Source organism: Anopheles ziemanni, chromosome 3 (assembly GCF_943734765.1).
Source record: "Anopheles ziemanni chromosome 3, idAnoZiCoDA_A2_x.2, whole genome shotgun sequence".
In the NCBI taxonomy this organism is placed as follows: domain Eukaryota; kingdom Metazoa; phylum Arthropoda; class Insecta; order Diptera; family Culicidae; genus Anopheles; species Anopheles ziemanni.
This window is the reverse complement of record NC_080706.1, coordinates 61,862,972-61,876,387: the sequence shown is the minus strand read 5'-3', so window position 1 is coordinate 61,876,387 and position 13,416 is coordinate 61,862,972. Positions and strand designations below refer to the sequence as shown.

The window sequence follows — 13,416 nt, the reverse complement described above, 5'->3', positions numbered from 1 at the left end:
CCGAGGTAAACAATCGCATAATAGTGCCGTAAGAAAGAATAAAATAAAACGGAGCCCACTTACACCAGCGGGGGCTCCCAAAAACGCACACCCCAACCACGATTGGGTCGGTGTCGGGCTGCGTGAATAAAATATATGATTCTCTCGAATGCTAATGAATTTCGGGGTTCCGGGTTGCGAGCCTTTTCTCCCCTCCTATGGGCTTCTTAAGGCTCCCCAAAATCTTGCGGGGTAACTTTTTTCTTCACTCCCGCTAGATAAATCGCGAGGTTGGGTCTTCCGCGGAATTCCTAATCGTCGTTCTAAGCCCATTTAAACAACTATGAGCGACCTTTGTTGATCCATTTTTTTCCTAGTGCGAAGCCAACGCCATGAAACCAATGAAGGATGGTGTGGTGATGCGATGGAGGCAGAGAAAAGAGTGGAGGTTTGGTTTTCAGCGGGTCTGGGTGCTGATGGGTGATATTTTTATCTTCCACCATGGGCCGGGTGTAATTCGCGGTCCTTTCCCGTTCTCGGACAGGTTTTTCGGGCTTTCGCTTCCAGAGCTTCAATTTCAGAACCTTTCAGAGCCGCCGGGGCTTGTTTCGGGGCGTTCTTATAGATTGCTGTTGGTGGACTGTGGGCATCATTACGAGTTCGCAAACGAATATCTCCCTGTCGGCGGTGCAAACGCGGGAACCATGGTGGTGCGGTGTTCTTAATGTATTCACAAAGATCGGTCATCGGGAAAGCACCGATCTGTTGAGAATTTTTGGAAACGCGTCGACAGGTTCTGGACTGGAGCTCGGGGCTTCTTCAGCTGCCCATTCGCGCTCCACTGAGAGGATTGTGCGCCAGCGCCATCCCAACTCCAGTCGTAGCTGCAGGCTGGAAGAACCAGTTCTTCGGCGACGGACCGCCGCGTTCTGCACCGGTTCAAACTTATTTTTTGGTTTACCTTTCCCCAGCTCGATGAAGTTAATTTCATATGCTGGTCAATGTTTTGCGCCAGCGCGGAATCTACGCTTCGCGGACCTTGTGGACAGCTTAAGCGAATTTTAATGAAATTCTCACGTGCAAGAAAGGGGTGGTATGAAAAATAATATGCAGGAAAAACCCCGTAGAAACCCATTGAAAGGCTACAGTAATCGATTGAGCACTGAGTCGATCGTACGCTCCTTGCCATTCCTTGCAGAACGTGGATTGCAAATTCCTTTCCCACCTGTGTTTCACCCGTCGATGGGTTTTACTCGTGCCTGCTGTTTGCCTGAACCAGCTTTGTGAATTCGCCACGAGCATATGCAAATCCGTAATCGGTTTCACCGTAGATATTCCTGAGGGCGCGTGGGCGTGTGTTACGATAGTCACTGAGATGAGATTCTTAAAATGCTAATAAGTGCAGTAATAAAACACAGAGCTATTCTAAGTCCGGCTGTATTCTAGCCAAACAGGATATATGAGGCGACCCATTTCGATTTGCATGATAATTTTTATTTTGGGAATCACCTGTTGATTCAGTAAAAAAAAAAACAACTTAACAGACAAATCGCAGAGGGTGGAAAATAAATCAAAGACTAGGCAAATATTTTTAAACATAAGTCAAAGCATCGTCCAAAATGTGAAATCTCTAAATTGAACATTTTTCGATTTTAATCCATGAAACATATTGGAATTTTAGCTAGCTGCTATAACAGAAATGATCTTAACAATCCAGTGGGGTCAATTAAAAGTATTAAAGCAGTGGAGAGTGATTATTCACCTTAGATACATCACAGCATATGAACTGATGAGTTGTAATAAAGAATAGATTGGAAAACCAGGTAGATTCGCGTAAGGCGTTCTCTTACCATCTCTGAAGCAGGGAAGTAAGGCGCCCTTAGAACCAGAAAACCCAGATTCTAACGCTATGATTGTTAAAAATGTTTGGGATAAATGCTTAACACGTTAAACATCACCAGTCTATTTGAGAAGTAAGTTATCTGCCTTGGCATTCGTATAAAACGTTGCAGAGTCAAAATTGTATTATATAGTAGTAAAGTTATAAATGTTATATAATGTTTTTAATTGACCTCGTTTCTAAAGAATAAAACAAGACTGAGTCTTAAGACTCTGTCCTCTTGATGTTTTTTAGTTTTTAGTTTTTTAATAAGATAGACAACAATTGTTCTCATGTATTAACAAAATAGATTTTGGAAAAATTTGCATTATTTTTGAATTAAGTGCCGAAATATGTTGCATAATTGATTGGATAAATAGGGAACATATGTGAGATTTTATACAATTTATTTAAAAATAATTTTTAATATCAGTGAGCTGAAGTGAATTAAGGTTTTTCTACTTCAATACTGCTCTGCTGAAAAATTGATCGAAAAAGTCTAATAGATTACGTAAGTGATATTAGTCAGAGGCATTTTGGAAGTAATTGCTCTAGTTAATATGTGGTTAAAACTCGAACTCATAAACCATGATTCACAACCCCAAAGTGACACCCTAACCAGAGTCGAGCGGGGTAGAGAAAATAATGAACGAAAATATGCATTATTTCAGCAGTACCAACCGAAGAACTCTGGTCCTATACGTCCCGGCCACTATCTTGCAGGCAACACCACCTTGGCTCCGGTTCGACAAGCGGTCATGTAAGCAAATAAATTAAAATTTGACAGATTTATGATAATCCGATTGCCAAACCGCTTATTTGCTCTGCTCATTTCGTGTGCTGCCAGCGTTCCAGCGTCCCACGGCCCAATGCGCTCCCATCAGGTGTTGCAAGTCGGGGCTGGTGTGTTGGATGGCGTGAGCATGAGTGGTTTTGTCCGGCACGTAGAATTCGCATTCGGTGCCGTTCGGTGTTCCGTCCCGTAGGGTGAACGGTTTCTTGGGCTGAAAAATTGGCACCGTCGCGGATGCAGACAAACGGGCAATGACTTCGACCGACCAGCCTACCGGATCCGGAATGGCGAACTTGAGTCGCTAAAGTCGCTAACCAGGGACTCGGAGGCACAAAATACAATCCAGAAGTTGGGACTGGGGTTGACACGAAGGTTGGCTGTGAAGCGAGCACAATTCATGTGACAAAGTCAACAGTAAAGCTGTCTTTCTTAGGGCTGGGAAAAAGGTACAGCTGATGAATGAACCGCCTAGACACGGTGTATGTACGTTATGATTGTAGGGATCCTGGGAAAGAACAGTCTCTAGGAAGATTTACTAACCTGGGTCGAGGCAGGGGACACTGAAAACTTCAATAAATATGTTTATTTGTTACAAATTAGTTATGATTCTACAACGGGTGACATGCTAGGCCCTTTCTTGCTCTCTTAAGTAATTGTTTTAATGTGTAATATTTTGAATGTTTGTTAAGTAAAAGTTACAATTCTCTAGTTTTGTTTTGTATCTTGGAAGCACTGAATTTCTACGTAGAGCGGAGTATAAAACGCTGGACGGCTCTTGCTTTAATGGCAAAATCCACGAGCTATGTTTTTGTTAGGAGTACATCGTCATATCTGCAGCTGAAAATGTAAATGAGATGTATGTACGTAACTAGTTTTTTTTTTGCGTGTTATAAGTTTGGAATAGGTATTTTAATCATAGATGGCATGAAAATTTTACATAAAGTTTTGTGTACTGGTCTCAGTCTACGTTACAGTCATAAGTTCCACTTTGCGAAGAAGACCGGGACCGCTCTACAGTTTGTTTTTTTTTTCATTTAACATTAAATTACAGTAACCAGTGAGTTTTCCTTCACGAAAATCACATAAACTTGGCTATTTTCTCCCGTTTCTGCCGTCAATAGTTAAGTCCAAAAATTAATCAATAGTTAAGTCCAAATCCGGAAAATTCTTCATCTATAGTAAATGTGTATTAAAAAGTGTAGAAGTATCATTTTGTTTCAGTGCGATGTCTAGAGCAGCACTTCATTGAATCTTAAAATGTTGAATAATGAGCCAATAAATTGTATTTTATACTACTGATATTAGATTTATGGGAAACAGTAAGAAAGAATTTGTCCCAGAGATGGGAGAAATGGGTAGAATCAAAATGGTGCTATGGCTATAAAAATATTTTGAAGTTTGTTTTATTTTATTCTACGGAAATATCAGACATTTTTTATGACACTTGCAGATCACAATTGCTAATTGTATTTGTAAATGGTAAAATAGCCCATTTTTAGGATTTCATAACAATAAATATTAAAATTTAGAGAGATCAATATCCTCAAGCCACATAATTTAGCACCGTTTAAGATCTTTTTAGCTGTGAAACTGGTTAAACTTGTCTACCAACCGTATTGAACTGCCAATAGCCTGAAATGTTTTCAAAGCTAGTTCTTCATAAGTACTCCTGTGGAGCGGAGTCACTGCTCTGCAGCTCCAGCCTATCAGCAATTCTATGAGCGTGAGATCACGAGACGTATAATTAGTCGTGTCAATATTTGCCCTCACATTTACCAGTTACGTGATTTCGATTCGGTCTCGCCGCAGTCTACTCTGGCTCTGGCATGGAGCCTGCGTCGTGTGCGAGCCGAGTTGAACTATCTTGTGTCCGGAAGTCTCCGTACAGCATGACGAGCTATCCGTTGGTGGCGCTTCATTTGAGAGGTGTCCAAAACTGCTACCCCATTTTTCTACTCCCTCAGAATGGGACTTATCATATCTGCTAGGACAGAGAAAAAATATATTTCCGACGAACGCAATTGACGAAGCGCTTCGAACCGTGATAACACACACATATGTTCCCCGGCAGGGGCTAACGCCACGTACCCACTGTTTAGCACTCAGATGCCTCACTCTCGGTGACGGAGGAAAAAAACAATGGCAGGTCAGGTTAGTCCAGCTAGACGTGTTTCGCGAGACGCAACGATCTGGTGTTCCGTGTCATCAACAGTGCACATCTCGAAAACCTTTGAGCCTTCGACCCGAAAACTTGCAGTTTTAGACCTTCGTTCCGTTCAGGAGAACCTCGCGCAACGATGGGCTGCACGGAATGGATGGAAACGAACCAAAAGAATAAGCCACAGAGTAACGCGTTAGCGGCAGGTGCGTGCACATTGCGAGGATTAGTTTTATTTCAGTTTCGATAGGTGTGATCTCACCGGCGGCCTCAAGATAACGATCCTCGGGTGTTGTGTAAAGGTGTTGCACGGGATGCACGATGCAAGTGTGTTTAGTGTAGAGGCACCTTGACAGGCAAGAACTACGGTGACATCGTAATCGGTACGATGGGCACGGCGTACGTTATCGTTGCAAACAAAGGCGTACGTATGAGTAATGCTTCCCGGGGAAGCTTATCGACATTATATTTGCGAAATGATAAGATTGTCATTCGTCTGAGCGCGTTTCAAGCTGGTCCATTCATTACGACTTAGTGGCCGGATGAAGAAAAATTGTTTTTGTTATTTCTCGTTGCGTCATAAGTTGATTAAAATGGACACAACGAGTCATTAGTTTATATTTATTACAAATAGCTTTTTATCATTTAATCCTATCAAATATACCAGTAAGTTATTGTTTTTCCTTTCCATATTACGTTTACTGATATCCCTGGATAAAAGATGCAATGGATAAAATTAGTAGTGCTGTACGTACGAAATGGAAAAACTATGTACGAAATATTTTCATTTAATTTTAATTTTAATTTTTCATAAATTGATACATGCTTTATGCTACTGAGATGAACTTTCAGTTCTAATGAAAACTTGCACATGTTTAAGTTACTCTTTATTGAATGTATACCATCTTGCTGTAATGGTTTAATGCGTTTAACTTATAAATTATGATTCATTGCAGGCATTTTATCTCTGCTCACCACTAGCATGTTCCTCGCTGGAACATTGTACAATACTGGATATAACAACCAAGAATGGGCCCTCGACCAGTCCGATTCGGCTGTGATGACGACGCTTCTGATTTTTCACGTAACTGCAATCGCCAGTTTCGCAGTGACATGTTTTCTGATCGAACGGTACCCCAAAAAACAAATCAATGTAAGTTTTAAGGTCAAATTTTGCGTGCTAGAGAAGTTCTAATACGGTGTTTTGTTTCTGCAGTACGTTCTTATGTCTTTGGTGACCGTCGGGAGCGTGGTGGTGATTGCCGTCCCGCACAACGTTATTGCAATTGCTTTCGCTCGAAGCCTGATGGGATTGGCGCACGGGATGGCATACCTGTTGGTTCTCATCCACGGCGGAGAAATAGTGATTAAGGAGTTACGTGGCATTATCATGTCCGGAGTGAGTTTTTGCGTTGTGGCGGGAGTTTTGTTGGGAGGAGTCTTGATTTCAGTTCGGTATGACGTGATCGATCAGTATCGCTTCATTGGGATCCTTGGACTGGTCTACATGCTCTTGGCCGTCTTCTTAAACCAAATGCTCTGCTATGAATCTCCGGTATTCCTGGTGCAGCGTAACCTCGATGGTGAAGCGATCCGCAGCATGATGAAGCTCCGCAACGAGTCGACCGAAACATGGCAAATTCGTAACGAGCTGACGGAAATTAAAACCATGCTGTCGGAGGACGAGACCACGTCCCGCTCGATCTGGAGCGATGGGAACTTCCGACCATTGGTGCTGCTGGCATTGACAAAGGTGGCGTCGGTACTCTCGTTCAACTTTGCGGTAAACATGGTCAAAGTGAACGTCGTCGATCATATGGTGGAAATCGAGGATAGTGAGGTTAGCCTATCTGTTACCATACTGATGTCCATTCGGCTTGTCGTAGGACTGGTGGTGATGTTCACCATCGATGTGCTCGGGCGTCGAGCTCTGCAGCTAGTCTCTACCGTGTCCACTGCATTCATACTGATAGCCATAGGTATCGCCTATCTCGCTGCCGATTCCATCCCTCACGACGTCGGCATGGCGATATTTTTCGCCTGTGAAGTGGGAGCCTCGCTGGGACTGACCCTTGTGCCGGACGTGCTCTGCTCGGAAGCGTTTAATACAAAGAAAAAGGCCTGCTCCATTGCTACCGTACAGATATTGGAGCACCTACTTCACATACTCATCTTCGCCATCACCTTCAAGTGGAACTTTACGGTAGACGATCGCTACGGTGCAACGTTGTTGGCAGCTGGAGTGCCTCTGCTCCCTATCGCCTACGTTCTCTACCAAAAGCTTCCCGAGACGTCCAAAATGTCCATCCGGCAGGCGAGGATTGAGTTCTACAAGCGCGATGGGATCGTGTTTGGTGGCAGCAAGAATTCAGTAGAGGCACTCTATGACTGATGGTAAGAGATGTGGACGGAAAACCGGAAAAATTACGGAGGAACAAACAAATTATATTTATTTAAAAAAGTATCAATAAACGGAATTTACTTGTTTTGAAAACACACCGTGCAGTTTTGTAACTCAGACTTTTTCCGAACATCTTTAGAACTTTGACTACAAAATTTATCAGACGCTTCAAAGAACACTGTGATAGATTCCTTGATGTGAGTCAGAATAAATGTACACTTGAAAAATTCTTGCGTCGGATGTCGACGACACGCAACGATGCTTTTAGTTTGCTCAAAGTGCATACATACTGAGTTGAATGAATAATACCATCCAACCGCCCTTGTCGAAGATTATTATCATTTGGTTTTACTCTCAAGTTGCGCAAATAACATACGAAAACTCTTAGTACTATGGATAGGAATTTACTTATTTGTGTAGCCCAGATCACGGTATGACCTCGGAGGATATTTGATTAGTTGTTGTAGTTCATAGTTTCATTGTATGTTCCCGTTAACCATGATAACGTTAAAGAGGTTGAGTGTATTTGCTGTTAATCATTGATTGAAGATGAGAAAATAAAATTAGAACATGACCTAGGAAACCATCAACAATGTTGTCATAACACAACACATGTAACTATCTGCGTGTTTTTCTACTTATAAAGAATCCGGTTTGATTTTTCGAGAATAAGAATACACGTTTGAGAGATGCATCAACTGATTAATTCAAACTGAGTGCTCAGTAAAAACGTGTATTCTTATTTATAAATAGTCTTCTAAATAAATATTCAAATTGCATACTCAGTAAGTAAAAAAACAAAAATAATAATTTTATTTGTCTGATAAGTATTAGTGATTAATGATTTTTCTCAAAAATTATGCACAATATTCTGAAATATATTTCTTAAAGTGATTTCTTAATGCTCGGTACTGCATTTTTATTTGAAATCTGTATCATTTAGTGTATTAATATTTCAATTGAAATGTTTTTTTGTAATTATTTATTGTAAACATTTAAATAAGTCTATTCTATGAAATCTCCTTTCTTAAATGAAGCAGTAACTTTGTTTTCTGGTTTTTTGAAGCTGTAATTATGTGCATTACACAATTTTATCGAAAAACATGTGGGATTAAGTTTAAAGATAGAAATAGACTACAAATTACTATGTTCTTCAAATAGTGATACCTCATTACTACAACAGAACCATTCATTTCTTGTAAAAATCTTTTGTCTGTAAAGTAATGGAATTTAAGCAATGAAACTGGAGCAGCTGTCTGTTAACTTCGTTCACAATTATACGAGGTTTGATAACTGTGCAAGATAATGCTTTGGCTAGTCTTGTACAATTGGCATGTTTTACTAAACCAACGATTTTCTAACCTTGATGGAAGCCGGTCTTTACAAACAAATGTTTTACTGATAACCTTCACTCGCTGGAAGTGCACGGATTACTCTCTCCTTGTTGTTCTTCCTTGCTAACCTACATAAGAAACTGCTATTGTTATTCGTTGTGTAAAAACGACTATAGAATCAAAATATTTGTGCGTTCTTGAAATGTTTATGTAGTTCCGTGTTTTTTTTTATTCAACAGCTGGTAAAATGTTCTAGTTTTACCTTGCTGCCTCGAGATCGGATTCTCTATTAATAATTTTTTTCAACGAAATTGGACGGATTGTAATGAAATAGCATATTTCCAGAAGACTCAGAATACTAAAACCCATAAACAGCCCCAGTAGACCCCCACAGTTGGCGATAAAGTCCACAATCCCATACAGCTCCGATCGACGCGATGCGATGAACTGTGATTCTTTAAAATAAACATCGAAACTTGAAATGAACCTGAAAAAGATGAACTTTATATGTAAAATGTATTAGATTATGAGATGTTTAAATAACTAACATATCCTCAAGCCACTGGGTGTAACGGTTAGCCTTGTAGACTTTTTTCCAATTAACCGCAGTTTGTGTCACCTCTACGTCATATTGTATCGATGTGCAGGCTGGAAGGCAATTGCATTTTGAAACTATATCTGCTATATCGTCTACTCCATATCGGAAGGAAGAAGGGAAGATAGAAGGGTTGAAATAGGATGAGTTGCCCATCACTCTTACAGCGTGATTCATGCAATCCAACTTATTGAAGGAACACACGTCTGAGCCGTGAGCCCGTGGCATCGAATATCGAACACAGCCACACACGGCCAAAGTAATGTTGGTCAGACATTCAAGCTCACAGTTGTCCTGATTGTATATCTTGAAAAACTGAAGATAACGCTCGGTGTTGAAGAAGCATTGTCGTTTGCTCCAATGATATTCAGCTGCTGACGGCGATGTTGTGATAATCTGAGGCTTCACGGCAATCTGCACTCGGTGGTCTAATGGGATGAAAAGACTCCGCTTGGCCATTGTAGGATACGCGCTGGCTTCGTGCAACGTCATTGTAAACCCTTGCAAATCTCCCTAAAATCAAAAGTGTATGTTACGAGAATGACATCGGCTCCGTCCCAAACAGTTCATCAGAATCAAGTCAAAGTTAACAAGATTAATGGTATTGAAGAACGAAAAATATGAAACCAAACTTTTTATCAATGCTTTGCTTAAAGTGTAACAATTGTCACGTACTGCACAGGTGTAATCGATGTCCGTTTTGCTTGTTGCGAGGTACATCCACAAACTGTCAGTAGTTCCTGTACCAAGAGCATGCAACGGAATTTGATCTCCGTCGATTTTAGCTGTATCCCAATCTTCAACGTACGCGTGTTCGTTATGAAGTACACCCTTACGGAACATTTGGCTCTGGGGTAGCATGTTAAACGAATAGCAGAGCCCTGCTTCGGTGACCGTGTCCTTCATGTATAGGTCGCATGCTTCGTCACCATATCCACAGTTGTCGACAACTACATCCCGGTCCAGGGAAAGATTCTTCAGTATATTCACGACATTCATTTCACCGGTTCCATTGAACGAACTTAAGTGATCCTTGTAGAACTGAGAAGCACAAACCTGTGATATGGCCTTCAACTGACCAATTCTGGAAAAAAACATTGGAAAATAACACTCAAAAGAAAACCCACTCGCGTGGGATATCCTTTGATAAAAGTGCTTACGTGTAAGGGTTATAAACACCGTCAACATCTTCCTCTTTATCATACAATCCATTAATTTCTTCAGTGAAGTTTAACTGCTCCGCCTGTACTTTCGTTTCCGGACAAATGGTGACGGCTGGAAACTGCACTTCCCGGACAGGCGTAGTTTTCTCACTGAATGAAACTATGATTGGGTTCTGGTCCCATCTGATGTATGCTTTGAATATCATCGTGCTGCATCCGGCAATGGAGAGAAGGAACACAATCATCCACCATAACCTTTAAAGAACACATAAGTTACAAAAATCTGAGTAAAATCCATCTAAATGGTATGTTTGTGTTCACCTTTCATAGGATGTTCTTTCGGTACTATCGAGGTAACGTACACCATGGATGGAGCTATTAGCACAAAATTCACGTATTACTTCCGATTTTATGGCTTTATTTTGATTCTTAGCTGAAGGCCACATTGAAGCACGGCAAAAATTCTACTACTACTTCGAGCGAATGCTTAGCAAAGACTGATGGTACTGTCACTAGGATGGCGTAAAGGATAACAGTTTTGCATTGCGTGACCTAAATGTGTGTCCAGTAATAGGAGTGCGAGAGTGAATTTCATTAGATAGAATCTAATGTATAGGCATGGGTTGGTCAGCTGTATCGTTGGCCGAAAGTTGAATTCCCATCGGATAGCTTGGTTGCTAGACACAACGTTTCGACATTGTCACGAAAAAAACAGATAAATGATGAAAAGCATTGGTTAACAGTCCCAACTAAAATTGCAAATTCACCATCGAAATTTTACACTAGTAATGAAACCAACCACTCAGTAATATTAGTTTTTTTTTTCGTTTATTTATAGGGCACGACAACTATAGGGCATTGATATTTTTTAGTTTTTGTTTGTATTAGGAACCTTCTGGATAATTTTTTATCGTTTTCGATGATATCGCTCTATTTATGTACATTTTATTACATTATTAATACTTCTAGACAAAATTGTAAGCGATTTTGTCAAGAACCTTTTGAGCTTTCGAATGTCGTTTCTCATTCGTGAGATCCAAGAAAAAGTAATCTCTTAACGGGCAGGCATGACCAAGTGGTCGTTACGCCAAGAAGAATAAGAAGTAGATATGAATCAATCTGAAAAGATATCTTTAAATGGAAAACACTATAATCCGACACAAACTATAAAAAAGATAAATTTTTGAAAATACTCGAACATAATGGGCGACAAGGAAATCGATTCGCGAGTCTATTTTGGTTACCAGTGTCTTTATTTACAAGCAAATTAGATATTTCGTAGAAAAGTGGGTTATTTTGATTCCTTTTGAATCTTGTCGATTTTCAGTGGACTTGACGGCCATTAATGAGATTGAAGTGGCATCTTGAGAAGGCATCTTGTTAAGCGTATTTGCAAATGAAAATAATATTTATTCTCTATGTTTTGTATCCATAGATATTTTTACTTCCTAGCATCTTCCAGTGCACTATCTGTTGTTTCCATAATCCTTCTGCTACTGTTGGCTTCCTTCCTTATCGATGGCAGTATCAATTTGTAACTCCCTGACGTCACGCCGGCGAAGTCTCGAAGGGAGAGCCGAATCGACATGCGGTTGTCCGATGAGTTTATAAACGTCATCGCGATCATCAGTGAACATTTGTAGCGATTTGCGATCATACGATGTATCAACTTCCGAGGTAACTTAACCGTGTTGTCTGCTTATTCCGTGTTGCCGCTATGTCTTATGTGTCTAATGGCGCCATTTTTCATCTCCAGTACTGTAGATGGGCACGGTAACGACCTCATGCGTTGTTGTTACACACTAGTACCCCTGGCCGAATGAGTCACCATGTATGCCTTGGAAATCACTCGTGGAATACCGTGTATGTGTGTGTGTGTGTTTGTGTGTTTGAGAGCGAAAGTCAGCGCAATGGAAATTGCACATGGCGAATGCAAAAACACTAAGTTATCAAGCGATCCTTGGCGTAAGCAACTGCGATCGACAACCGCAGGGATGCCGCGGGTACTTTTGAACAATATTCTCACATGCAGACCCCCTGCTGAGATGCCTTCCGTGGGATTATGGTAAAGCCGTACTGCCGATGTCTTGCCTAGCGAGAGGGAGATTAATGTGTGACTAAGTGCTTCGCAGTCGAACATCTGGTGGATATAAACGTATGCAATAAACAGAAACAAATGATACAAAAAACCTGAAAGGGGAATGGTCATTCTTTTCAGTAAGTTTATAAACAATCTTTCACGATCTCAGTGATATAGCACTGATCAAAGATGCCAGGATATTATAATTGCCATTAAAAACGTTGATTACCAAACTGTTTTAGTATATTTTTTGAGTACAATTATTTTTGAAAATATTCGTTCACAACATTATTTTTACTAACGGTTTTCCAAAACCGAGTAAAGACTTCTCGACGGAAAAATGTTTGAGATTACTGTAGCTTTAATATTCATTTTTTCATTTTTATGTTGTTACAACTTTTGAGAACTCATGAAGCTGGCCATACAAAATTATAGCCATGACAGTTGGCGTGTTAATGAAATCTTTCAGATCGTTTCACTTGGGAGTATTCTTTTTCACTAACCTAATGATGTTGTAATAATTCTATACTTTTAGCTGTTCACTTGTTAGGGATGTGTAATGCGTTTTAAAATTCCATCCTTAAGTACCCTCCTGGCGGAATTTGTGTTATGCTCTCAGGAAAAGAGGTTTAAAAATGCATGATTGGTATTTCGAATTTCATCACTTGCGCGCAAACACAAAATACTTACCAGAAAAGAGCAAATTATGTACAAAACCCAAGCGCTCATGTTTTTTTGTTTCTTGCTTGCGGTTTTACTGTTTCATTCCACTGACTTCGACAAGCTACCGAAGAAAAAGTGACCATGAAGATTAAAACAACCTTGACATAAGAGCCTCACGCACGCCAAGTGCCAACATCCGGCCAATAATTACTCGCGCAATAAATTAGTGAGCCTTTTAGCCGTTCCGGAGTATTCGTCGCCCGGGTACACCGTGCCACCGGCTTCCCCCCCGGACCCGAAAACATTTGGGACGGGAAATATTCGAACCGAAAGGAATGATCGTTATGCGTGAAGAGTGTTTCCTTTTTCTA

The 13,416-nt window shown here is 40.6% G+C and overlaps 2 protein-coding genes across 2 annotated transcripts; one reads left to right on the top strand and one right to left on the bottom strand.

Moving 5' to 3' along the window:
- Nucleotides 1-4,948: 4,948 nt before the first annotated feature.
- On the top strand, nucleotides 4,949-7,201 carry LOC131288312 (proton myo-inositol cotransporter hmit-1.2-like). The gene is made up of 3 exons (XM_058317433.1): nucleotides 4,949-5,015; nucleotides 5,766-5,962; nucleotides 6,026-7,201. The coding sequence occupies exons 1-3, from the start codon at nucleotides 4,949-4,951 to the stop codon at nucleotides 7,199-7,201; spliced, it is 1,440 nt and encodes a 479-aa protein (XP_058173416.1).
- A 1,601-nt stretch (nucleotides 7,202-8,802) lies between these two features.
- LOC131285193 (pickpocket protein 28-like) lies at nucleotides 8,803-10,508 on the bottom strand. The gene is made up of 4 exons (XM_058314055.1): nucleotides 10,300-10,508; nucleotides 9,815-10,223; nucleotides 9,305-9,652; nucleotides 8,803-9,045 (listed from the first exon to the last, which is right to left on the bottom strand). Exons 1-4 carry the CDS (start codon nucleotides 10,506-10,508, stop codon nucleotides 8,803-8,805), a joined length of 1,209 nt encoding a protein of 402 aa, XP_058170038.1.
- Nucleotides 10,509-13,416: the final 2,908 nt, after the last annotated feature.

Excerpts from the sequence above, each read along its gene's own strand:
- LOC131285193 (XM_058314055.1), bottom strand. The coding sequence starts at position 10,508 with ATGATATTCAAAGCATACATCAGATGGGACCAGAACCCAATCATAGTT. Across the intron at positions 10,224-10,299 it reads GGTGTTTATAACCCTTACAC|AATTGGTCAGTTGAAGGCCA; the intron begins GTAAGCACTTTT and ends GTTTTTTTCCAG. Across the intron at positions 9,046-9,304 it reads TGGATTGCATGAATCACGCT|TTCATCTTTTTCAGGTTCAT; the intron begins GTAAGAGTGATG and ends TTACATATAAAG.
- LOC131288312 (XM_058317433.1), top strand. The coding sequence starts at position 4,949 with ATGGGCTGCACGGAATGGATGGAAACGAACCAAAAGAATAAGCCACAG. Across the intron at positions 5,016-5,765 it reads GAGTAACGCGTTAGCGGCAG|GCATTTTATCTCTGCTCACC; the intron begins GTGCGTGCACAT and ends GATTCATTGCAG. Across the intron at positions 5,963-6,025 it reads ACCCCAAAAAACAAATCAAT|TACGTTCTTATGTCTTTGGT; the intron begins GTAAGTTTTAAG and ends TTGTTTCTGCAG.